This window comes from Physella acuta, unplaced genomic scaffold, assembly GCF_028476545.2.
Source record: "Physella acuta isolate Inbredline_101_S28 unplaced genomic scaffold, ASM2847654v3 ptg000329l, whole genome shotgun sequence".
NCBI classification, from domain to species: Eukaryota; Metazoa; Mollusca; class Gastropoda; family Physidae; genus Physella; species Physella acuta.
This window is the reverse complement of record NW_026731848.1, coordinates 55,761-82,301: the sequence shown is the minus strand read 5'-3', so window position 1 is coordinate 82,301 and position 26,541 is coordinate 55,761. Positions and strand designations below refer to the sequence as shown.

The 26,541-nt window shown below is 37.1% G+C and overlaps 3 protein-coding genes and 1 long non-coding RNA gene across 4 annotated transcripts; 2 read left to right on the top strand and 2 right to left on the bottom strand.

The window, feature by feature from the left end:
* Positions 1–7: 7 nt before the first annotated feature.
* On the bottom strand, positions 8–7,945 carry LOC131940755 (uncharacterized). Its single transcript, XM_059299542.1, has 7 exons — positions 7,690–7,945; positions 5,514–5,641; positions 4,685–4,832; positions 3,026–4,497; positions 2,458–2,686; positions 1,465–1,698; positions 8–1,062 (listed from the first exon to the last, which is right to left on the bottom strand). Exons 2-7 carry the CDS (start codon positions 5,631–5,633, stop codon positions 791–793), a joined length of 2,475 nt encoding a protein of 824 aa, XP_059155525.1. The 5' UTR covers positions 5,634–5,641; positions 7,690–7,945; the 3' UTR covers positions 8–790.
* Positions 7,946–9,440: 1,495 nt separating this feature from the next.
* On the bottom strand, positions 9,441–15,068 carry LOC131940752 (cryptochrome-2). Its single transcript, XM_059299538.1, has 11 exons — positions 14,981–15,068; positions 14,327–14,563; positions 13,754–13,948; positions 13,238–13,356; positions 12,919–13,073; positions 12,608–12,751; positions 12,322–12,486; positions 12,071–12,211; positions 11,815–11,966; positions 11,363–11,556; positions 9,441–11,138 (listed from the first exon to the last, which is right to left on the bottom strand). The coding sequence occupies exons 2-11, from the start codon at positions 14,542–14,544 to the stop codon at positions 10,444–10,446; spliced, it is 2,178 nt and encodes a 725-aa protein (XP_059155521.1). The 5' UTR covers positions 14,545–14,563; positions 14,981–15,068; the 3' UTR covers positions 9,441–10,443.
* A 288-nt stretch (positions 15,069–15,356) lies between these two features.
* LOC131940754 (cleavage and polyadenylation specificity factor subunit 3) lies at positions 15,357–26,240 on the top strand. Its single transcript, XM_059299541.1, has 17 exons — positions 15,357–15,442; positions 20,277–20,340; positions 20,434–20,531; positions 20,651–20,779; positions 21,322–21,406; positions 21,504–21,596; positions 21,731–21,820; positions 21,962–22,112; positions 22,525–22,700; positions 22,900–23,058; positions 23,214–23,360; positions 23,526–23,678; positions 23,915–24,023; positions 24,138–24,298; positions 24,459–24,579; positions 25,772–25,935; positions 26,069–26,240. The coding sequence occupies exons 1-17, from the start codon at positions 15,372–15,374 to the stop codon at positions 26,156–26,158; spliced, it is 2,061 nt and encodes a 686-aa protein (XP_059155524.1). The 5' UTR covers positions 15,357–15,371; the 3' UTR covers positions 26,159–26,240.
* On the top strand, positions 16,327–18,084 carry LOC131940757 (uncharacterized). The gene is made up of 3 exons (XR_009386573.1): positions 16,327–16,382; positions 16,886–17,070; positions 17,502–18,084. It is a non-coding gene; the product is annotated as an uncharacterized LOC131940757 (long non-coding RNA).
* Positions 26,241–26,541: the final 301 nt, after the last annotated feature.

The window sequence follows — 26,541 nt, the reverse complement described above, 5'->3', positions numbered from 1 at the left end:
AATCAATATCTACATTATTTAAGAGAGGAGGGGTGGGGGTGAATCGGGTGGTTCTTGTCAACACAGGTTAAAGGTCGTGTGACGATGGAAGAAGTGTGATCTTGCTCCAGTTATTTTTTTTACTGCTGGGATAGACTGATCACACGCGTACAGCTGGCTAGCAGTCGATAGCAGTTTGGCAGGTGAAGCTAGGCGGCAGACGACGAACACACGCTCTGTTCATGTCTTCTTGGTGTTGAGGGTAGAGGCGGCTCTAGGGGGTGTCCAGCCGGTACGTAGGGGGGGGGGCACGTTTTCAGAAAATAAAGTAGACCTATAAACAAATATATCCACTCAAACACTTACGACTGCTGTCAAGGCACTAGTACAAGCAATGTGTTTTGATTGCAAAAAGATTTTTACAAATTTACAGGTTGTTTTTTATTGGTGAGGGGAGGTGGGGGAAGTGTCGTCTTACTTGAACATTGGTGAGGGAGGCCTTATACCTGAACATCAATGGGGGAGGGGGGTGCGCTAGGCCTGGGCATTGATGATGGTACCGAAGGTTACGTCATACTTGAGCATTGGTGGGGGGTAGTCGTAAGACCTGAATAGCAATGAGTTGGGGATAGTTAGACCTAAGCATAGGTTAAGGGAGTGGGGTAGACCTGAACATTGATGTGAGGAGGGGGGTCTTTAGACCGGATCTTCGATGGTGGTGGAGGGGGGGGGGGGTCCTTAGACCTGAGCATCATTGGGAGGGGGGTGACGGGTTAGACCTGAGCATTGATGGTGGTGGAGGGGGCGGGGTTTAGACCTGAGCATCGAACGCCCCGCCGTAGAAGAGCTCCAGGTAGAGCGGGATCTTGATGTGCTGGGTCAGCTTGAGCAGCTCCGGCTTGAAGCTCTGGTAGCTCTTGCTGGTGGAGTCGGAGATGAGGCGCATGTCAGTCAACACGGAGATGATCCGGGAGTAGTGCCGCAGGGGGGAGGGCAGGCGGCGCCACAGGCACAGAATCAGGCAGCAGTGGAGCTTCCAGTAGAGGGCGTAGACCTTCTCGTGTTCTCGCAGGCTCTCGCGGTCTGAGGGGTAGAACATTCGAGATTCAGTGGATACTTATATTCACTAACTTAAAAACAATACTCATATTCTCTGCTAAAAGCTGCGAAAAACAGACTAAAAGATCGGGTGGGGGAGGGGCTTTGGTAAAATAGTAATTTGTTTTAACATCTAATAAATTATTTAATGTATACATCTATGCTCTCAAAATATTAACACTTTTGTGTGTTAGCAAGTAACGCGTGTTGACTAGATAAAATATTTACTAAGAACACCGCCCCTGGCGACCATTGTTATATCACTTAGTTTATCTACCCATTAGTAGCAAATAATATATCGTTTTAATTTAATTTACGGAAAATACTTTTCCAGCCTCCGGGTATATTTTTTATATTTTTTATTACATGGTATTGGAAAATACTAACCAGGGGACATAATCACGATGGCCTTCATGATGATAATTTCATCGACCGTAAGTTTGAGCTCCTTAAGTCGTGTCGACATGGTGGTGATGCCGTTTAAAACCACCTGAATGTCTGGGAAGACACTGAGCAGGTACCCCACAGGTAGGACAATCTTGTGCTCGGCGTGCACGATCGTGTCCTGTCTGGCGTTCACACCTCGGAAGATGCTCAGGATCAGGTAGTCGCCCATGGAGGCTGGAACACACAACAACAGTTGATACACACAACAGATGCAACACACAACAGATGCTCAGGATCAGGTAGTCGCCCATGGAGGCTGGAACACACAACAATAGTTGATACACACAGCAACAGTTGCAACACACAACAGATGCTCAGGATCAGGTAGTCGCCCATGGAGGCTGGAACACACAACAACAGTTGATACACACAACAACAGTTGCAACACACAACATACACTTTTAGCAACTGTAACTAGCCACACAAGATTTCACTTTTTAGAGTTACAGCAAAAATTGTAACGTCATAGTGGTAACTAAAGAAATGACATCAATAGAAAAGACAATAATTATAATACAAGGCCTTGAAGGGTATAGCGAAAATAAAGAAATGATTAATTTGATCAATTAGATATCATGTCACAATAGTAATAAATTTTGTCTTTACGCTGTGAGCAAGTTAAAAACGACACACACATTTGTACTTGTGTACATTTTGACGTTGATTTTCAAAAAGATAGATCTAGTTCCTTACGATGTAGGGGTGCTTCTAACGGTTGGAGGAGAGAGTGATCATGGAAAGGGGATACAATTCTTAACCCGTTCGTTAATTACCTTTAGATGTGATGGAGGCATTACTGTGTTTAACCGTGTAATGGGGATGTGTTCAGATTGTGATTGAAATGATCCAGTTTAGATGGGAAGGACAAAATGATCAGAATGTGATTGAAAAGGTCAAGGTCAGATGGGAAGGAGAATATGATATTGTGCTCACACTTGGCTAACGTGACCTTATCCTCCAGACAGATGTCCTTGAACCCCGGCAGAGAGCGCACGAACCGGATGGTGTTCTGAAGGTTCATGTCCATCAGCTTGGCCCACACCTCCGCGCATGTCTTCCTGCCGTCAATGTCAAGGCCGGTCGACTCGAGGATGTCGTAGTAAAGTTCCTTGCTGATGGCTGGGTGCTCACGCGTGCCCACACTGTTGTACAGGAACATGTTCTGGTGAGTCAATGTAGGTCAGAGGTCACGTTTGGTCAATACACACAGCACATACAATCAAGGTCACAAGCTACAATTCTAATGTAGTAAACACGGTGTGCTTTAAACCAATTTAAACACATGCATCTGTAAAAACAGCCGGTTGCTCTAAAGACAGGAATGATCATTTACGGATCAAACCAATTTTGTACTCTGAAATTCAAATGGTAAAACAAAATTTTCAAATAGAATTTATCAATAAAAATACGATATGGCAATGTTAAGTTCAAATACCATTATCATAAGAAATCAATGAAACGAAGTGGGGTAGGAGTGTAAACACACAAGGAAACACCGTACCCTGAACAGACTTTCTTTCTCTGAGATTTCCTTCTCTGACAGCTGGTTGCTGTCCAGACCGACAAACCTGGAGTGGGATTTCTTGAGGGATGCTATGACGTCATCGAGTTCCGCTTCAGTGAACTCGCACCACGGCAGATATTTGTGCTGGTACTCCACGCTGTTGTTGTGGAGCCGACGGGTCGCGGTGCCGTCTGGTTCCGCGGCTGGTCGGGCCGGTTCTGTCAGGCTGAATGGGGTCAGCTGGCGGAAGAAGCTTTCCTCGGGGTTGTGGGGGTCGGTAGGCGGGGGTTCTTTAGGGGTGGGGTCAGGTGCTTCGTGGTTGTGTGGCTCTGCTGGTCTGACGCATATGGGGTCTTCCTCTACGTATGGATGGACTTCCTGTAAACATGGATGACCTTCCTGTAAGCACAGATGACCTTGTACAAACGAGTTGCCTCCCTCATAGTTTTTCGTGACATAGCTTTCATGTAAATCACCGTCTGTTTCAAAATGGCCGTCTTCCCAGCATTCCCGCCTCCAGTTGACGAGATCCCCAGCAACTGTCGCGAGATTGAAACTGGTTTCCTCCTGCATGAGTCCCTCATCACGTGACACGCCTGTGGACGTCGTCCTCTCAGAGTAGTCTCCACATAAAGGCTGGGTGGGTGTGGGGTGATCACAGAGGTCAACCCCAGTGCTGGGGGGTGGGGACAGATTATCTGGGGGGCCAGGCTGTACAGTGGGCGAGATGTCTGGGTAGGGGATAGTTGTGCTCAGTATTTCTGGGTCGCCGGGGTACGCCGAGTCAAGACACTCAACAAGCGAAGGTTCCAGATTGTCTGAAGTCTGAGGAACAGGGTGATGTATGGTCGATACAGACCCCGACACAGAAGGGGACGCCAGTATAGATGGCGAGGGAATATCAGTCCAGTAATGATCTAGAATCTGGGAATAATTGTGATATATAGAGCTGGTTGGCTGACTTGTGGACACGCTTGGTTGAACGTGGTCTTCTGCTTCATCAAGTAAGTGGGAGGGGTCTGGTATTGTCTCGCTCGTCTGAAGGGTATTGAACAGGGGAAGGTACTCGTCTGTAAACAGCAGTTGTCTTCCCCTGGGGCTTTCAGAGATGGGGGAGTTGTAAGGGGAGGGCATCACAGAAGTAGTGGAGCTGGAAGGGGAGAGAACTATAGCTGTGCTGGATAGACTTGCAGGCCCAGAGCTGGTCTCTTGTCTAGAGACTGGCACAGGTGGGCTGTCTTCAGCTGTCTGGTTGCTAAGGTCACTGCATGTTGTAGGCGAGTTACTCCCCATATGGTCTTCTGTGAACGGTTTATTCACACTGAAATATGTCGAGTCACTGAACGAGTTACTGTCGCTGGTCGAGTCAGTGGACGAGTTACTGCAGTTGAAGGGAACCACGTGATGCTGGATCACCTCCATCAAGTCGTGAGATTTCTTGACGTAAGAGTAGCGACCCGTCTTAATAGCTGGAGAGGGGAGGTAACCGTGTCATAAGAGTTTTGGTTTAATCAATTATTTGACTAGACAAGCATTTTAGTATACGCGACAAGATAGCAATTTGACTACGGCATTCTAATTTTTGTCACTAATCTGTTAGGTAATAAGGGCTGAAAACAAGTGACCTAACTTTCGTTAAAATATTTTTATACTTACCTCCCTTGCTCATCCCCACCGCTAGGCACTTTTCATGCCGGCATTTGGGGCAACTTTTCCGGCGTTTTGTTTCAGGTCCTACCCGGCAATTTCCGGCTCCCACACAAACGTACGGCTCTTGGCGGACCAGACTTCTCCTGAAGAAGCCCTGCACACAATGGAATTAAAAACACTGTCAACTAACGAGAGTATGGGCCATTACCGCTCTTGGACTAAACTTATCTGTAGGCCTTAAGCAAATTTCTAGTTTAACATTTTTTTTAATAAGTCAACAAGAATTTTATAGTTAAAACGGAAATATTCTCAAGTAGGGCGATTCGTCACATAACAAAGATTTATAAGACGATAATAATAGTTTGATAAGCAAAAAATTAAAAGAATTCATATACAAATAATCCTAAATAACTTTTAGCAAATTTTTTCTCTAACTTTTCAGGCTGAGGCGGAATATTTTCAGCCTCAGTCTGACGAAAAGTTTAAGCCTAGAGCACGCAAAAATTTGTCAGTCCCACGACCATCCTAAGATCCCAGCAAGATGTACACAGCTCTGCGTTTTGTTGTATTTTGCTACGACAATGTGAGCACATAGCAGACGTCAACTCACCTGAACACACACAAACAGACGTCAACTCACCTGAACACACAAACAGACGTCAACTCACCTGAGCACACAGCAGACGTCAACTCACCTGAGCACACAAGCAGACGTCAACTCACCTGAGCACACAAGCAGACGTCAACTCACCTGAGCACACAAGCAGACGTCAACTCACCTGAGCACACAAGCAGACGTCACCTCACCTGAGCACACCAGCAGACGTCAACTCACCTTACAGGCTCCACACGTGGTGACGCCATAATGAAACCCGGTGCCCTGCTCACCACACACCTTACACGGGGGCAGGGTCGGGGGTGGCTGGTCAGGGGTGGGGTTTCTTCGACCTCGCATTGTGACAGCTGGAGAAAAAACATTGTACATAGGTACTCGGTCACGGGCGTAGTCGTTCGGATGGGATGGGGAGCGGGGGGGGGGGCTGCTGTTCATAGATCTATTTAGTGCGGTGCTTGACTAGCTAGTGGTGTATAGTGTATGGCTCTAATCCTAAAGAAAAACATCTAGAATCTCGCGGCGTGTTGTTATAAGAGGCGTGGATTGTGATTTCTGTCTGAGAGAGATGGTGTATGTGGGGTGGGGATGTGGGGTAGATGGGTGTAACATGGCAGTTTATATTCGACGCAAGCCGGTGGCGGAATTATATCCAGAGCACAGAGAAAAAAAATTGTTTGTTTACAAGAAGCGATGTAGGTTAACACAACTCATCGCTGACCGACTTGGCTAGACTTGACATATCTACACGCCATGTTTGGCTAAGGTCAAGGCCGGGTAATTTAACCCGACCCAACAACGCGGTGCACGAATTTGCTAAACACGCTGCACATCGTGTATATTGACGTCAGTGTTATGTGTTCAACGCAGCTACATGTGTTCAGAGCGTTATATCTCCGGACCCACATACTGAGATCGAAACCTACTGCCACCACCTCCATAAGTCCGCCTCTTCGAGTCGAATGGTGACCGTTAAACCATATCAGTATTTGTTTGTTCAATTGTAATTTTTATTGAGAACAAATAATCGATGTGTGTATTATTGAAGATACTTCATCGATTTTACGTCAATGTTTGAGCTGCAATCATCCATTACACAAAGCTTCATTGGTCTATCTACACACCGAATTTAATGGGTCTATTTACACACCGAATTTAATGGGTCTATTTACACACCGAATTTAATGGGTCTATTTACACACCGAATTTAACGGGTCTATTTACACACCGAATTTAACGGGTCTATTTAAACACCGAATTTAATAGATCTATTTACACATCTTAATAGGTCTATCTACACGTCTAAGTGCGTCTATCTACACATTAGCATGCATTTATTTCAACATTTTAAGTGGCTCCGTCGACCCACCCACCCACCACACCCAACTACGTGTGTCTACCTATACTGACACCTATGTTTTCATGAATCTATACAGCAGAGGTGTGTGCGCTCAAGCGGAACACACACATTACATAACACAAACATGACAGAAGGCTGTCTGATTTGGTGAAAGATACTGTTTGGTGGGTTAGGGGCTGGCTTAGTGTAATGTTGGGTCACTATACATTGTCAAACTGGCAGATATCTAGACAGGTTGGATGGACACTGGCAGATATCCAGACAGGTTGGATGGACACTGGCAGATATCCAGACAGGTTGGATGGACACTGGCAGATATCCAGACAGGTTGGACACTGGCAGATATCCAGACAGGTTGGACACTGGCAGATATCTAGACAGGTTGGACACTGGCAGATATCCAGACAGGTTGGATGGACACTGGCAGATATCCAGACAGGTTGGACACTGGCAGATATCCAGACTGGTTGGACACTGGCAGATATCTAGACAGGTTGGACACTGGCAGATATCCAGACAGGTTGGATGGACACTGGCAGATATCCAGACAGGTTGGATGGACACTGGCAGATATCCAGACAGGTTGGACACTGGCAGATATCCAGACAGGTTGGACACTGGCAGATATCCAGACAGGTTGGGTGCCAGATAGACACAACTGTCTTAATAAACATCCTGGCTTTAACGTCTTCTAAAATTTGGCGCCTTTCTAAAAAAAATTATTCGAGGGAAAAAAGCGCCACCACACGGGGGTGGGGTGTCATGTCCACGACACCCAAACTACGCCAAAAGGTTTGTTACGACACTGGGATATTCCAATTTTACTATTTCACCTGATATAGAGGCTGTATGTTTTAAATTTCTATTATGAACATATGATAAATGAAATAAAATGTTCCCTAGTAAGTGAAACATTTTAGATAATAACAATGTTAATATTTCATATGGATGGAGTGTACAACTTTAATAACCGGTGGTCTATTCTTATCATACTTAAAACAATAAGAAAATTATCTACAGTGACTAATTAATGTGTACCTCAGTCTAACGACAGTCTACAACAGTTTGAAAGCTTCAGCAGAGGTGAGGTTAAACGATGAGTTCACACATCCCCGCAGTGTCAGCAATCTAGGTGGTTGTTCTACAGATGGTTGTTCTACAGATGTGGTCTAGATGTGCTAGAGACTGGTACAGCGTAAGTTTGTGTACACTACACTCCAGTCACAAGTGTACAATTCTGCCTGTACACATCAGCTGGTCCTCAGACCCTTCTCGCTGGAACAAATGTAGACCAATGTACACAGGCTATCGCGTTGTTCCACATTAAGTGACAGTCTTGTGCTATTCACACAACAATTTTTTAATCATCTGCTCGCATTTACAAGTCTGCTTTACTAAACAAATAATAGACCCTTTTTACTTTCCTGCAGTGCTGTGTGATATTTGACATAGAATACGCATATTAATATTTCACACACACACACACATATATATGTATATATATATATATATATATACATATATATATATATATATATATATATATATATATATATATATATATATATATATATATATATATATATAAAAACATAAATGCAAAATATGTATGAAAGCTTGTTTCCTTTTGTATAAGTCATGGAAAAAAAATGTTATTTGCCTGATCTAGTTTTGAACGGTGAATATTGAACGGAGATGAACTATTTTAATATTAGCCAAGCCACATCGTTATTCGTGCTTTTAGGATAGCCGTTGACTGTTATTAAAAATAGACCAAGTCGGTATCGTATTTTTTCTTCCACAAACAAGTCACGGTCGGGGTCACGGTGAGTTCACATTAGTTTTGAAATCAGTAGGCCATTAGCAGCATACGTCATAGCAGGAACATTTGAGATTGGTCATGACGTAATTTTATTTTCCCCAAACACGCAGTATCAAACACGTAGGCTACTTGGGGCCACGGTGAGTTCACGTAAGCCATATTGATACAAGGTCTAGTTCTCATTGATACCTTTTGTGAGGATTTTAAAATTTATTTCAGTTTGCGAAATAAAAATCGAAAATTGGCGAAAATTTAACGAAGGAATGTTGCAGCTCAGGAATAATCGCTAATCGGAAAAGTCACATCCCTGCTCTAGCTTTATGACAAATGGATTGTGTTTAACCGCGAGATAAACATGCATGATCACTCTTTCAATCAGTGGTTCTTCCAGGTATCCCACGTGTCCGCTCCTCGAGAAGTTTCAGGCGCCCATCCCACCCCAAGAAAAATGTCTGAAAGAAACCCTGCTTTCAATGAATAATCGTGACCCATTCCCAGAGTCACATGCCAAAGGAGTATAACTTGTCTAATAATCTCCCCTACCCCCAATGACGTTGGGGGTGGGGGGTGCGAGATAAATGTAAACGAAACAAACAGGACTAAGGAACTAAAAGTCTTTATGAGCTGAAAATATAAAGTTGCTTTTTTAACATTTGATTTTTACTCGAAACAAACTGGTACACAAGTGTAACACCTTATCACCTAGTGGGGGTAGGGGTGGGGGAGAGGAAAGATGAGGGGTGTTTAGAAACGAAAATTACAGAAATTTTATTCAAACACAACCACCCCATTTGCCCTCCCCTAGCTACGCTAGTTACCAGTATCAATACTATCACAAACTCTACTTCACAAAGTTGTGGTAAAACTTACTTCAAATATAATTAGTTGAGAACTGTTAAATAGATCTATAGAATGTAAGTATAAAATAAGAACACCTTTAAGTATTCCAACATCACAGATTCCACTGTTTATTAAGTTAGCATTTTTGTAGTGAGTCAACATTTTAAAAAGCACACATAATTCGTAACATTTGGGTTAAATGTTTACACACAGTGTACATAGTGTCACTTTAACACATTTGTAACATTTGATGTTTTAACACTGTACATAGTGTCACTTTAACATATTTGTAATATTTGGGTTTTATGTTTAAACACATTGTACATAGTGTCACTTTAACACATTTGTAACATTTGATGTTTTAACACTGTACATAGTGTCACTTTAACATATTTGTAATATTTGGGTTTTATGTTTAAACACATTGTACATAGTGTCACTTTAACACATTTGTAACATTTGGGTTAAATGTTTACACACACTGTACAGTGTCACTTTAACACATTTGTAATATTTGATGTTTTAACACTGTACATAGTGTCACTTTAACATATTTGTAATATTTGGGTTTTATGTTTAAACACATTGTACATAGTGTCACTTTAACACATTTGTAACATTTGATGTTTTAACACTGTACATAGTGTCACTTTAACATATTTGTAATATTTGGGTTTTATGTTTAAACACATTGTACATAGTGTCACTTTAACACATTTGTAACATTTGGGTTAAATGTTTACACATACTGTACATAGTGTCACTTTAACACATTTGTAATATTTGGGTTATATGTTTAAACACATTGTACATAGTGTTGCTATAACATATTAACATAGTTGACAGACACTCCTTGCTGCTATTGTCAATTGCATATCAAACACGTTACAATATTGATTTAAAAAACTTTAACTACAGTTCTATACATAATTATAGAATTCAAGAACCATCAGGCTAACTATTTTTCTATTAGTTATCTCCCTTTAATGCATAAGAAAAAAAAACAACATTTTGAGCAGACTGAGATTCTATTTAGTGACTCTGTTCCTGAAACATGTTGAAATTGTTTCTGAAAGTTTAATTCATAGTACTATTAGTACTAATAACCTCCATGAGACTTGGACCATGTTTCAAAGTTTTTTTCTCTTACATGGGGGAGACGTGCTAGATGAGTTGTTGGACCTCCTCTTCCTTTCAACATGAGCTGCTAGTGTAGTCTGTACAATGGCTGGTTCAGATGTGTGCTTTTGTTGACTGAAGGCAGGTGTCTTGGTAGGTTCTGTATTGGTAGAGTTCTGGTTCTTGTTCTTCTCAGGGTGGTCATCAGAGTTTGAGGGGAGATAATCTTTTTTCTTGGGTTTACTTATTTTTTCTGAATGTTCTACCAAAGATTTACTTTTTATAGTGTCTATGTGTCCATCTAAAGATATACTTTTTATAGTTTCTAAATGTCTTACTAAGGATCTACTTTTTATAATTTCTGGATGTCCTAATGAAGATTTACTTTTTACAGTTACTGAATGTTCTACTGAAGATTTACTTTTTTTAGTTATTGAGTGTTCTAGTTCTATTGAAGATTTTCTTTTTATAGTTTCTGAATGTTTTACTGAAGCTTTACTTTTTATAGCTTCTGAATGTTCTACTGAAGATTTACTTTTTTTAGTTATTGAGTGTTCTAGTTCTACTGAAGATTTTCTTTTTATAGTTTCTGAATGTTCTACTGAAGCTTTACTTTCTATAGCTTCTGAATGTCCTGCTGGAGATTTACTTTTTACAGGTTCTGTGTTTCCTTTTTTTGAACTGTTTTTCTTGGAACTTGCTGGATCTGTTAGATAGGCACAAACAAAATAAAGACTGACACTAAAAACATTTTAAGTAAACCAGATTTCTCAGACATTGAGGAATATTAAATCACCAAAAGTATTTTTTAAGTTTGCTTTAAAGTAGTAACATTTTTTTTTTCAACAAGAAACTAAACATCTAAGCTAGATTAGTTAATTTGACCAGCTGAGCTATTATATTCTACTAAGTTAGTAACAAAGAACCTACTACTTTCTCTTGCTTTAGCGTAAGCTTCGGTCATTTGCTTAATGTTGATCTTACTGACAATGTCGTGTTCAACTATGGGACGAGGGTAATCTCTGCCGATGACACACCCTGCTGTTTGTTGCATGGCACTCGGAGCTTTCCATGGCTCGTAGATAAACTTGGCGGGGAACTTCTTCAAAATGGGCAGGTACTTTCTGGGGATGACATTATCTCCCATTATCTTGTACACTTATTTTGTTGTTCACTAGGCATTGGGAATATTTTGTAATACTTAAGATGAAAGAGTTATAGCCCATGGTTGTAAAAATGGTACAGTCTTCCATAGTCTAGCAGCATTTTACAGTAATTGCAGATAATGTTATTTTTATAAAAAGTACAGACACGCATTTTAGAAATATTCTGAGGTTTATAAGTGCATTGTATCAAAAGGTGAAATACACTAAACTACTTACTTAATGTAATCTCCATTAGGATCTGTTTTCTTGCCAAAGGCTATGGGGCTGTAGACCCTAAAAAACTGGTTGAAGAAGGCAGAGGCTGACAGCCACATCCAGTTCCCAGCATTCAGGCTCCAGTCTGCATCCAAGAGAAGTTCTTCAAACACCTTCATGGGAACAAAACTATTTTATAAATATGATTGGGTTCACTAAAATTTGTATTACCAACTTATCAACTGTAGTTGGATGAGATCTGAAAACCATTTCTCACCTTTTGTCCCTCCTCCCAGCTGATCCACAAATCCCCCCTGGTGAGGAAACAAGCAACTGCGTGTCTGGCCAGGTGGTGGATCCAGCCTTCCTGGCGCAGTTGAGTCATGATGGCGTCAATAAATGGGTAGCCAGTCTTGGCCTGTTTGGTAGGTCAATTTTAGAAATATGAGACAGTTATCTCAGCAGTGAGATGTTGCAATCTTGTAAATGGGAGTAGATAATTGGTGACAAATATCCACATTTACTTACATGGGCCCAGGCTTCAAGATGTTCTTTGTTTAACTGCCAAGGTATTTGCTTGCAAACAGAGTTGTCTTTCATTCTGTCAAAGTTGGGAGTGGCTGCCCCTACTGTGTAAAAAAATTCTCTCCACAGCATTTGTCCATGTAAAGAGACAGGAGGTGCAGAGTGTTTCTAAGAGAGAGAAAAGACAAATATTTTACCACAGGATTTAGAAAAGATTAAAATTATAATTGTAATAACTGAATACCACTCTATTTTTTCAGACATGTTGATACAGTGGTATTTTATTTACCTTATTGTGGTAGACTTGGCTAAGCTTGTGGTAGAAAAGTCTGGCTGAGAGACAGCCAAACTTGAAGTAAGGACTGAGCACTGTGGTGCTGGGGACTAAGGAGTTAGGCGACGTGTTTGGCTTTTCAAAGGTACAGATCCAGTTCTGGGAGTATACAAAACAATGACATTTCAGCTCACAGAAATTTAACAGAAGCTGTATCTAATGTAAGATAACATAGAGTTATTTTTCTTATTCAACAGAATGTGGTATAACTTCCTTTAGTATTAAATTAAGTATAGATTATTTTAGGGATAAAAATGAACACTTGCAGTTTTTTTAAGATGCAGGTCCATTCTGTTTAATGCTTCAGTCTCTCCACCTGGATACAGCACTGGACCACAGTCTGCCTCAGACTTGCCTAAATCTGATAAACTTGGGACCCCATAATCTGCATCATGTGTGCTACCAATGGGGGTTTTACAGCCTTCAAATAAAAATATAATAAAAATTCTGATACTGATTATACTATTAATATATATTTATGATATGAATGAAACATTCTAAAAGTAAATTTACAAATTAAACTGAAAGAAAAAACAAATGATATCTTGTATACTAATAATAGTACCATGCCTTCTGTTCACTCACCAGAAAGATCTTGCAGTGTTGGGGCAGGCAAAGCTTGATCGGGTGGACCAACTTTAGCAAACACAGAAAGAAAACTTTGCATTGTTAATGGGGGTTTGCCGCCATTGGCTGCTACTGTTCTATAAGAAAAGAAACAAAAATTACAACTTACAACGAGTAAAGCAATGTTTGTTTTTTAAACAGATTTATGTGAATTCTAAGCCCTCCCACTAAAATTTAAACAACTGCTCACTTGGCTAGCCTGAGATGAATTTTGTACCCCAAGACTTCAAGTGATAAAATTGTGCACAAATTCTGCAGTTGTTCAGCATTCATTTACAATTCAAATATAAACATTAAAAGCACCACAGTGTAATGTAGTTAAAAGGCACACTTTCAAAAAGTAAATGAGTAAAGGAAACTACATATGCTAGTGTAGCAGTTTGTTACTGAGAAAAATAATATCAATCTGTTTCAAGTATAACATTAACAATACCCTTGACAATTAAAAAAGCATTTTAACAAAGATGAGCTTACTTGTGAACATCCAGCAAAGTGTGAGAAACACATTTGATAACCTCCACACCCATAGCCTTCATTTTAGTCTCCACTATGCCATCTCGTTTAACAGCATAAGGCTCTGTGTCCAGCTCAAATGTTAGTTTAGTGATCCCCCACTTTGTACAGAGGCTTTCTAGTTCTAGTTCAGGATTTCCCTTGACAAGAAACAATCTGAGGAAAATAGAGCACAATTTAAATTTGTAATTGTTTAATACAGAATTCAGAAAGTGCACATTTTGATTCATGAAATTATTAGTACTCATGTAACAAAAATGAGTAATAATAAATAACTTAGTCTAAAGACAATGTTGGCTTAGACAGATAATGTTCACCATTGTGCTTTGCATATCTGCAGAAACCAAACACTAACATTAACACAAACCTTAAATTTGAAGCGAACAGTGGTATGGTATAACTTAGCCAACAATACAGCATAAATTAGCAACAAATCTTGTTATTAATTGTAAATAATTCAATTGTTTTCTAACCAACATGTAACGAATGTAGGCCTATATGAAAAAAAATGCATAAGAGTAACACTAAAATCACCTCAGGTTTAAAGCTTTTAAGCTGTTATCCAAGTCTTGAAGTGACTGCAAAAGGAATCTCCACCTGTTAATACCAACTGCTGTATTTTTAGCTATCCATGGGTCTAATATGAAAACTGGATACAGTTCAACTGCTTGTTCACAAGCTTTGATAAAAGCAGGATTATCATGAAGTCGCAAACCTTTACGAAACCAATGTATGACTTTTTGTTGCTTCATGATGTAATGTAGATCATTTCTGCAAAATGTGAAACTGATAAAAATGGTATAGGCCTAATATAGATTTATAGGGCCTAATAATACTAGCTCTAGCATATTCAAAATATTATTTATTATTTCAATTTTCATAACATGATACACACAGCATCTAGTGAAGGACTGCAGGTCTTTCAATTAACTGTGGGTACATAGGGCCCTATAAAATTTTTTTTATAAAATATATATAACTCTTATAGGCCCTAACTAAACTAACGTTAAAAACTACTAAACATCTGTAGTGATTGTAATTGTAGTGTACGTACACGAGTACACACTACTAAAATAACTACTAGATTTACTAAAGTCTAAAATACATAAATAGGTAACATTGTCTAGTACAAGATAATCTACAAGTAAATTTAAACTTTCAGGTAAAAGTTTAATGGTTACAACTTACTGTTGCAAATTTTACATAAAAATTAAAATTTTATTAAAACTAATTTAAAACGTTATGTAACATATTATTCGCGTTTCGTTTACTTTTCATCCTACTTTTTAAATATTAGACGAGAGTAGCTTAGCCAGCTGCATTTTCCACAAATCGGTTTTAAAAAGCATATTAAAGATACTTATTTAAAAAGGTTTTTGCTTATTTGAAATTTCATCGCTAATTAGATCTACTTAAAATATAAAATAAAATAAATATTGAATTAGTTAATTTTTTCATCTAGGTCAAAATATAAAGCAATTTTATATTATAACTATAAAAAAATGTAGGCCTACTATTTGTAGCTTTCGGCCTATTAAATAAAAAAAGTTTCTGACTACATATCCGGTATATTTAGAACATGGCGGCCAAACGCAAAATCGAAAGTCAGTTACCGGCAGAAGAAAGCGATATTCTTCAGATTAGACCCCTGTATGTTATTCGTAATTTACCTGCAATGAATGATAGAATAAGGCTTGATACTAAAAAAAATCTACAAGTTACAGCGGCTTCTAAATCTATAAAGATTAGAATTACTACGGTGAAGTTCTGAGTAACTTCATCAAATCATCAAGTTAGGGACTACGATATCTGTCAAATCTCGGGCCGGAAACTGCGCTACCGCCGCCGTATCAAACTTGATTCTGGTTTCCGTCAGGCAAAACATAGCTCACTGTATAAAGCCAGATTCTCATTTAAAAATCATTCACTTCACTCAAATCGTCATGAATATCGACCTAGGAATAATCCACCTTTCTATTGATTAAAACTTTTGGTAATCTATCGTTTTGGGTACGTAAAATCGCCCGCGGCTATTAATGTACGAAAACGTTACCTCAATGTCAAGGCTTTAATAGAAGTATATTGTCATACTTTTGTGTCAAATATTATAGATAAATGAATAATAAACCTAAATCAATGGCTAAATATATCAATATAAGCCAGAAATTAACTTTAAACAGCAGTGTCTGAGAGCAAGATTTGTTATATAAACAGCAGCCATTTGTAAAATAGAGTGGCTTCCCCCTGAATCTGGCGCTAAAAGCTTATAAAAATAAAACTTAGACAAGATGGCTGCTATAGTAAATGAGCATAGTTGCATCTGTTGGAAACATCGCTAGTCTTCATTTATTACGGAAAAGTTTTAATTCAATTGTTTTAAAACAGGTACATAAATGAATCAAGGAAACATTTTTGAATTTTTTAAAACATAAATCTTCCTCAAAATGTGAAATAATTATTAAAATTTAAGGAGTCACATTTTTTTCACATTACAAATCGCGGGCGATTTTACGTACCCAAAACGATAGATTACCAAACTTTTTCTCTTCACCATCGACGTATCTTCGAGTAATTCACACTTCTCGGACAGGTATGTATAAATATTTAATTTATTTAATATCTAAACAAGATAGTCATTTTTTTTTAAAAGATACACCTAGATTTTTGTTTTAAGTTTCTTATAAAGTCTTTATTTTGTAAATTTAACCCTCGCATGAATTAGATAATGCCTCGCGAAGTGAACATGGTCTTAAAATTTAAGCCGACGATCGGCAAATGGCGATAGTTACCTATTATCGATAATGGCCGATTTGGTTAAGAACAATGATACCTATTATGTATCTATTGAAATCTCAACTAATTCAAGGCATCTGCAACTGATATTTATATTTTAACAGTGTTCAATCATTATATTTTATTAAAAAGACAATATTTTATTTTTTTTTCAAAATATTTAGTGTTGGACCAAAATTGAATTAGGATTTCGTTTTCTTGGAACAATATAGAAACTTGAGTGTACAAGTTAACATATTACTTTCTAGTATCATATAATAAGAAAAAGAATGCATTCAAAGCTTTTATTTCTTATTTCAGTAATTCAAATGGAGTGGCCTTCCAAATCTCTTCAGGACTTGGAGCTTCTTGTTAGTTCACAGAAGGACAGAATTCTGATGGCTTTGCGCTCTACATTTTTGCCAGTAACAAGAAAAATGCACAGAAGACAGCAGCATAGGTTTTGCAATTAGGAGAACAACTAAATTATAATGCTACAACTTGTTGTAAGTCATCTTCATGCCAAAATAACTTCATGATAGGATGCTAGAGACAGGAAATTTTATCTACTTTTTTGTAGAATGGAGGGGGCGAGGATTAAACATAAGTGGAATGTTAAAGGGGGGAGATCTGTTTTAGAAGTATAATTTTTTTAAGTTAAAGAAAAAAGTCAGCAGTAAAGTGTAGATTCACTTGGAGTAGCCTATTGGATTGCAAATAAAAGAGGAGTAGGATGACAATGTTAGCGCCTCTATTGACAGTACATTACTTATTAGTTATTAACTGATGTTGTTCAAGGCGATTTGTTATTTTGTTAGTGTTGTGGTCATAAATTACTATGTAAATTACTATGTAATTTATATTAAAATATGTTTTTATTAATACCATTAATGGAGTAATTCTTTTTTAACTAATTTTGCTGTCTATTTTTGTCTAGATTTATGTTTGGCGATATCCGAACCTTTACCGGTTGGAGAGAAATGAGTCTAAAATTACATTACAAAGCTCCAGGTTATGAGGTCCCTTAAAGGTCCCTTAAGTGACTCTTAACACATTCAGATTGTGGCATAATATTGATATTGATAACCTGTTAGATTTAGAATAATGATAAACTTGAAAAAAGTCACTTTACAAAATTAGGGGGGTTGCATCACCTCAAGGCACACATTTTGTCATCCCTTTCATATTTTTACAAATATGTTAAGTTTAATTGCCTCATAACATATTAATCTTGAAACTCTGAAAATTTGAATACTAATTTCCATGTAATAGAGATTTGGAATTGGTTTATATGAAGAACACACAAAATTTGCCCGCGAAATTTACCACCAAATCCTATAGTAACTTTTAATTCAGTAAAAAAATCATAACTTTAAAACGGAATGTCCAATTTTGAAAAAGTAAACTGTTTTGTCTTAATCTGATGTAGCTCTTTAAGATGATATGCTTTTTAACCTAGGTAAATCATTTTGGAAATTTTCTCAAAGTCCCTAATCAAGTAACTTAAAACTTGACTTGTAACTTGAACTTCATAACTCCCATTGTTGCAGTCTACTGTCTGTTGTCGTGTTGTCAATCTAAACATTTAGAGCTAGAATCTAAAACTAAAGTAAATTTAATACAGCTATGCCTATTAGTTTTAAAGTAATAAAAAGAAATATGTCCCCCTAAAAGTAAATAAATTTGGACTCAAAATGCAATAAAAAACAACAACGAAGAAGCTTCTATTCCTCCCAGCTCTAGTCTGCCCAGCAAAAGATGAAAAACGCAATGACCTGCCTTAATATCTGCACAATTGGCTCAAATTATCCTTTTATAGCTGTGCAAAGGGATAAATCTTCCTGTTTTAGTAGGCCCTATATAATTTTTTAAATTAGTTCCTCTGACAAAACTATCTGTACTGTGTGTTGCACTTTAGGCGAGTCATCAGGGGTTAAGTGTTCATAGTATTTGTTTTAGTTAGTATAAAACTAGGTAGTAGATCTAGTCTATAATTGAAGTATTAAAAGTTTTTAAAAAATCTACTTTTATAGGCCTAGCCTATTTATTTAAATCTACTAGGCCTATTTATTTTTAAGTAATAGGCCTAATCATTTTACTCCATATCCCATCAAGACAAAACATAGGCCTAAACAACAAACATTAAAGAAAAGAAAAAGCAGTTATTTATCTTTATCTGGCTAGAATGGGCCAAAAAAAATACCCAACAAAACAGCAATTTCTTTAGGCTATTTAATTAGCTTTTTCAAAACTGAGTATAGATCTAGACTCACACAGATCTTGACTTCTATGTCTATTCTATGAATCAATCATTTTTAGGGAATGATGTGGTCAGGTGGAGTAAGTAGGATTGCTATCTCCGAAGTCCCAAGTTCAGGCCCACAGTTAGGTGAGGCTTGTTAGCTGGGCACAGCAACCTATCTAGGAGAGCACACTCTAAAATCAAACAACTGCTGCCTTTACATTTTTAATTAGTACTTATTAGTTGGGCATCACATCAGAGTCACAGAGTCTTTCATCCATATTTGCTCCTAATAATTGTTAACTAATCATTTAAAAAATTTAGCATTATAATTTATAATATTCTGATTTGTTTTTTGAAGATTTATGCTTTGTTTACATAATTTTAAATTAAGTTTGTCCTAAAATCATTTAATAGTGACTAGGATCCAGAAATCTTTCAGTCCACTGTGCCCATCTGTGTGAGCGGGGGTTCTAAGAACGATTGTCACTGCTTTCATATTAGTAATATTACTATTACTAGATGCTATACTAATGCTGAATAATTGCGATTGTATTTATCAGTCTGAATTAAGATCTGTAAGCTATTTAAAATCTGGTAAATGCTATAAAATATTTCTATTCAATCTATCAGAAGGCCACAATAGAACTGATTTTGGAACAAAAAAGATTGATTGCTTAAATTATCAAAGCAAACACTCCCGTCCATTAAAATTAACAATAGCCAGCATGAACTGGGAGAAGATATAATAATTTAAAAATTAAATGTAATTTCCTGGAAAATTTTAAAGTAAATTGATGATTTTTTTCGGCCGACCACAGTTTGTGCGTTATGAATGAAGAAGAGATACATTTTTTGTTGGCCCACTGCTTATCTACTATTACTGTTCAAAATAAAAAAAAGTCTTTTAAAAATGAGAAAACATGACTGAAATTAATTTTCAAACAATAATTTTAAAAAATGAAAACGTGTCCTGTCACACGTTCTAAACTTTCTTAACCCCATTCCCCCATTGCCTCATCATGCATTGTATTTAAGTCAATCCCACCTCCAGGAGTGTGATGTTGTTTATAAATAACCCCTAAGACATCACTCTATGTTTTTTAGCTATTTAATTCATTAGTATATGCATTTAAAACTTTTAAAAAAGAGCAAACTATTTACTATGCAGAAGCCATATTATAAATGCTAAAATTATTTGGATAAATACTTTTGCTAGCACAGTGCTTATATTCTCACAAGTACCTCCACGGATGAATTGATGAATACTTATACAGCCACCCCTTAAATTAAATTCATGGAAAAGAAAAAAAGTGAAATCTTTTTTTTTTTGGTGTGATGCTGGTGCAATACTCCGATTTTATGATAAAGTTAATCCTAACGTTTTTAAAAAAGTTCATGCCCTTACAGTTTTAAATTGCTAAAGTTTCACAAACCACAATAATACTCTTCAACACTTGTCTTATCTAGTGGTGCTGGTCAAGAAGTGGGCAGATCATGTCATCTTTTAGAGTTCAAAGGGAAAAAAATCCTGGTAAGATACATGTCACTTATGTATGATTTTAATCAGGTAATTTAAAATATTATTTGGATTAAACAACCAATCCATATATCATTTATTCCACAGCTGGACTGTGGCATCCACCCAGGTATGAGTGGAATGGCGTCACTGCCATACCTAGATATGATAGAACCCGAGGAAATTGATCTTATGCTTGTAAGCCAGTGAGTAAACTGCTTAAATTGTTTGGAGCTATATTTGTTAATTTTGTGTCCACATTGTAAGTTGTTGTAACAACAATATTTTAGTTGCTTTTGAAAGCTATTTGATTTTTGCCTTGCAGCTTTCATCTTGACCATTGTGGAGGTCTGCCATATTTCCTGCAAAAGACTGCCTTTAAAGGCAGATGTTTCATGACACATGCAACTAAAGCCATTTATCGTTGGCTTCTTTCAGATTATGTTAAAGTCAGGTAAAAACTTAAGCAATTTTTTTTTCTTAACACACAAACATCTCAACAGCACAAGTCATTCTATGACATTCACTCTGACAAGTCATTCTATGACATTCACTCTGACAAGTCAATCTATGACATTCACATTGATAAGTCAATCTATGACATTCACTCTGACAAGTCAATCAATGACATTCACTCTGACAAGTCAATCTATAACATTCACTCTGACAAGTCAATCTATGACATTCACTCTGACAAGTCAATCTATGACATTCACTCTGACAAGTCAATCTATGACATTCACTCTGACAAGTCAATCTATGACATTCACTCTCACAAGTCAATCTATGACATTCACTCTGACATTGACAAGTCAGTCTATGACATTCACTCTGACAAGTCAATCTATGACATTCACTCTGACAAGTCAATCTATGACATTCACTCTGACAAGTCAATCTATGACATTCACTCTGACATTGACAAGTCAGTCTATGACATTCACTCTGACAAGTCAATCTATGAAATGTTATAACCTGGTATCCTTTGATTGACAGTAACATAGCATCAGATGACCAGCTGTACACAGATAGTGATATAGAAAAAAGTATGGAGAAGATTGAAACAGTCAACTTTCATCAGGTAAGTGTTCATAAAAAAAGTTTGTTTGTATTTTGTTTGTATTATTATACCATAAAGTTTCTCCTTTACTAGTGCTTTGTTAAACATACTCCACTAGGAAACAGATATAAATGGTGTGAGGTTTTGGTGTTACTCTGCTGGTCATGTCTTGGGTGCAGCCATGTTCATGATTGAAATAGCTGGTGTAAAGGTGAGCTAGATTAAAAAACTAAACATTAATTAAGTAATGGGTCATTGTTGAATGATCCATAGGTTTCAATAGTGATACACCATACTAACTTGCATTTGTGTGTTAACTTGTATGTTTTAAAATGTCTTCTTCAGATTTTGTATACTGGAGACTACTCTAGACAAGAAGACAGACATTTGATGAGTGCAGAAATGCCTAATGTAAAACCTGATATTGTTATCATTGTAAGTACATTTTCAAATAAAGCACAAGAATTAGTTGCCTAAATTGAAGCTTTAGGCAACTTTAAAAATAATAAATAGCTCTTTAATTGAGTAAGTTTTATGATCTGATATTAATTAACTAACTTTCGTATGATTTGTCAGGAATCAACATACGGAACACACATCCATGAAAACAGAGAAGAGAGAGAACATCGATTTACTAGCTTAGTTCATGACATTGTCAACAGGGGTGGGCGGTGCTTAATTCCTGCATTTGCCTTGGGCAGAGCACAAGAACTGCTGCTCATTCTAGGTAAGTAGCTGCCACTTGAATGCAACTTTATTTATCAGTTACCCCTCTACACAAAATGTAATTCCATTAACATCACTAGGACAACTTTGTTCTTTCCTATTTCTTACATTACAAATCTAACCTTATTTGTAGCCTTTATTCTTTGTTATCACACTGAAGATGGCACAGACACTTACAGTCTATGAGTACAGTACCTAAATTGTAGTTTCTTTATGCACACTTTTTTCAGATGAATGTAGCCTATGAGTACAGTACCTAAATTGTAGTTTCTTTATGTACACTTTTTTCAGATGAATGTAGCCTATGAGTACAGTACCTAAATTGTAGTTTCTTTATGCACACTTTTTTCAGATGAATGTAGCCTATGAGTACAGTACCTAAATTGTAGTTTCTTTATGCACACTTTTTTCAGATGAATATTGGAGCAACCACCCAGAGCTGCATGACATCCCTATATACTACGCTTCTCAGTTGGCCAAAAAATGCATGAGTGTTTATCAGACATACATCAATGCCATGAATGAGAAAATTCGGCGACAGATAACCATTAGTAATCCATTTGTGTTCAAGCATATCATCAATCTGAAGGTAGTGTAAAAAACAACAAATTATCAGAGTGCTTTAAGTTTAAAGAGTTGTACCTAAAGGTGTTTGAACAGTTGAATAGGATCTAAGTGGTTTTTAAAACATGGATTTTATAAATTTGATTTATTTTAAAATCAAGATATTACCTTCTCAAAACAAATTTTGCTACTTAACTGAACTAATGAGTTGAATGTTTGTGTAGAATATGGAACAGTTTGAAGACATCGGCCCATCAGTTGTGCTGGCTAGTCCAGGTATGATGCAGAGTGGTTTGTCAAGAGAACTTTTTGAAAGCTGGTGCACTGATAAAAGAAATGGCTGCATCATTGCTGGCTACTGTGTTGAAGGGACATTAGCTAAGGTAGGTTGAGTTACCATGGTGACCGTTTACTTATAAAGCTTCCTAGATAAGACAGCACAAGTCGGCATTATTTTGCTTGTCTGCCCATTGGAATATCTAGAGACATGTAATGATCTGTTTGCTAGCTTTAGCATTAGTACATTTTTCTTTGCCAGCACATACTGTCTGAACCCAATGAAATAGTAACACAGGGTGGTCAGAAGTTGCCACTCAAGTGTTCTGTTGATTACATCTCATTTTCTGCCCACGCTGACTACAAGCAAACATCAGGATTCTTACGAGAGCTGAAACCAGCTCATGTGGTGAGGCTTAAACTGTTGCACATTTAAAATAACAGTTGATAGGGATCAAGTTAATTACTTTTATTGTGTAAATAGTTGTTAAACCTGTCGGCTGATTAATGTTCTTGTTGAGAACTTTAGTTTAAATATCGTTTTAAGATCAAAATATGTCTGGTACAAAATTAGGTCTTGGTTCACGGTGAAGTCAACGAAATGGCCAGATTAAAGTCAGCATTGTTGAGAGAGTATGAAGATGACACAGAGTATAAGATGGAGGTGCACAATCCTCGTAATACAGTTCCCATTGAGTTACACTTCAGAGGAGAGAAAATAGCAAAGGTTAGCATTGGAATTAGAATCTGTTAGATAAAATAAAACATCACATGAAAATGGTGTACGTTAATAACAATGAGCCATTTATGTGATTTTTTTTGTGTGTTTAAAGTGATACATTTTGGATTCCATTTTCAGTTCACTGTATAGTATTAATAAAAAAATGTGTGAATAAAATGTAATGTATTAAATATGTTTTTAAAAGATTTGGTATTAATCAGATTTTTGTCCATACCGTATAGGTTGTGGGAGAGTTGGCAGCAGAGCCACCAAAACAAGGACACCTAATATCTGGAATTCTAGTCAAACGAAACTTCAATTACCACATTGTCTCCCCTAAAGATTTACAAAGTAAGTTCAACTTGTTTTCAATTCAGAAAAAATAAATTGGGATGCCTGAGAATGAAATGTAACAACAAATTTATTTGAGGTTTAAAATTTTACCCCTTTCTGCTGTCTTGATAGGCTACACAGATCTAGCAATGAGCACAGTCTCCCAGCGACTCAGTGTTCTTTTTTCTGGCAGTCCAAGTTTATTGACCTACTATCTTAATCAACTAGCTGGTGACATTGAGGTCATCAAGAGTACGCCCAACACCATTCTGAAAGTATTCAACTCAATCCAGGTGACGCTCATCATTCCAATATTTTATTATGCATTTTAGAAATCAATCCAATTACCTTGGTTACCCTGAATTGATTAGTTAGTTTTTGGTAATTGTTGTTGTTCACTATTCATTACTGGCAATAGAGAGTTTAATATTGCATCAACTATTTTATCACCAGGTGTCTCTTGAATCTGGTGTGGCATATATTGAATGGACAGCCAACCCTGTCTCTGACATGTATGCTGATGCTGTCATTGCTGTCCTGTTGCGTGCTGAGCAAGATCCCACCCCCTTTCAAAGTAAGTTGTCTTTACCAGCACATGTAACCACATTTAAAGCTGGCCTAGTGATACTAATTTTACTAGTTGCACCAGTAAACCCTGCTGAGTTAGACTTTTGTTATCAAAAGCTTATGTAAACATGTGCCCAAATACACCCAAGATTTATCTTGTTGGTACTTTCTGTAGTGTGTGTGCCTGACTTGACTCCTTGATGTTAATGGTTATTTTCCAAGTTACATTTTTACTTTCTCGTATATACGAAGTATAGAGAAAGTATTGTAATAAAAAATCACTTGAAATTTTAACAATTTTCACCGTATTACACCTCAGTCCTTCTTCACATCCGAAGTATAGAAGACTTATTTTAATCGGGCAATAATTATCAATCCAGATTTATCAAAATTAAAAGGTTTTATGCGTAATCCAGTCTGAAAAACTGGGCTTTGCAATTCTGTCCGTATGTCTGTGTGTCTGTCTGTGTGTAAACACGATTACTTGAGTACCGTTACAGCTAGGTTGATGAAATTTCATATATAAGTATTTTATCAAAATCGTAGATCCGTATCAACTTTTGAGCGATTTCCGATAACCGGAAGTGGTACTTTTTCTACTTTGAATTTTTCAAAAGCCTATAACTTGAGTACTATTTCAGATAGATAAATGAAGTTTCACATGTGAGTAAAAGATCTAATTTTCTACCTTTTGTTAAATTTTGAGTAATTTCCGTTGACCGGAAGTAGTAATTTATGCTACTTCCAATTTCTCAAAAAACCAATGTAACTTTTTGAAGTACTAATAATATTGCGCACTAGTATGCACTTTTTTATTTGGCGTTCACTTGGTGTGCAATTCTTTTGTCTACGAGATTTTATTCTATTTTTAAAACTTTAAGTATTTAAAATGGATTAAAAATCATGTCTATAGCCCGAGTTCCCATCCCCTGTTGTTTTATATAAGAATATTCGAAAAAGTTTAGGGGAGATCACTCCCGGTTTATTACTTACGAAATTACAGGCAATATAATAAGTGAAATTTAACCTAATTTTTAAATGCCTCTGATGATGAACCAGGCTCTAATTATTGTGTAAACATTATACTGATACAGAAAAAAAAAGCTTAGACACTCGCTCCAACCCAAGCAAAGTATGTGTATGGTAAGCTTATCTGATTTCAATATTGCTCGCAATCATTCTTACATATTTTATTACAGATGTACCCCCTGTACTGAGAGTAGACAGAGCCCACTTTCAGGAATGTTTGTTGGAAACTTTAGCTGAAATGTTTGGCCCTGAATGCACCAGTAAAGTATTTGAGAGAGACCGTTTGACAGTCACAGTAGATGATAAGGCTGCCATTATTCATCTGGACACATTGGTCAGTTTTGTATTCTTATGTACCAGTAACTCTTAATATAATTATGGTCCATGATAGATAAATATGTCTGGAAAGAGTTGTGTAACAATGTAGGTAGTGAAATGACATGAATGTAAATTTCTGTTTTCTTCAGGAGGTGAAATGTTCTGACGAGACCCTGCAACAAGTGCTACACAGCACAGTGACAAGGTTACACCAAGCCATCAACCCCATCAGATTTTAATTTCACACTTTATGTTGTTGTAAATGTTTGATTCTGTACCATTTTTTGCCATATTAAATCAAAATAAAACCTATGCTTTTCATGGCTGCTCATATATTTACACAAAACTTGTACCAGTTGATTATTTTACTGGCTGCATACCATTGACCATTTAAGTTCATTAAATGAAACTTGACACTGACAGCTTGATGTATTTTGATGGATCATTTAAAGATGGGAAAGGGTTTGTATTTCCTTAAAGAACAGCATCAAGTATGGAACGGTACTGAAATTTACATGAGACAAGGGTTGTATGATAAAATACAAACTGCGAACTACCTGGAGAAATTTTTTTTTAAAAAGCTGTTTTGGCACAACAAAAACATTAGCTCTTTAAAATATAA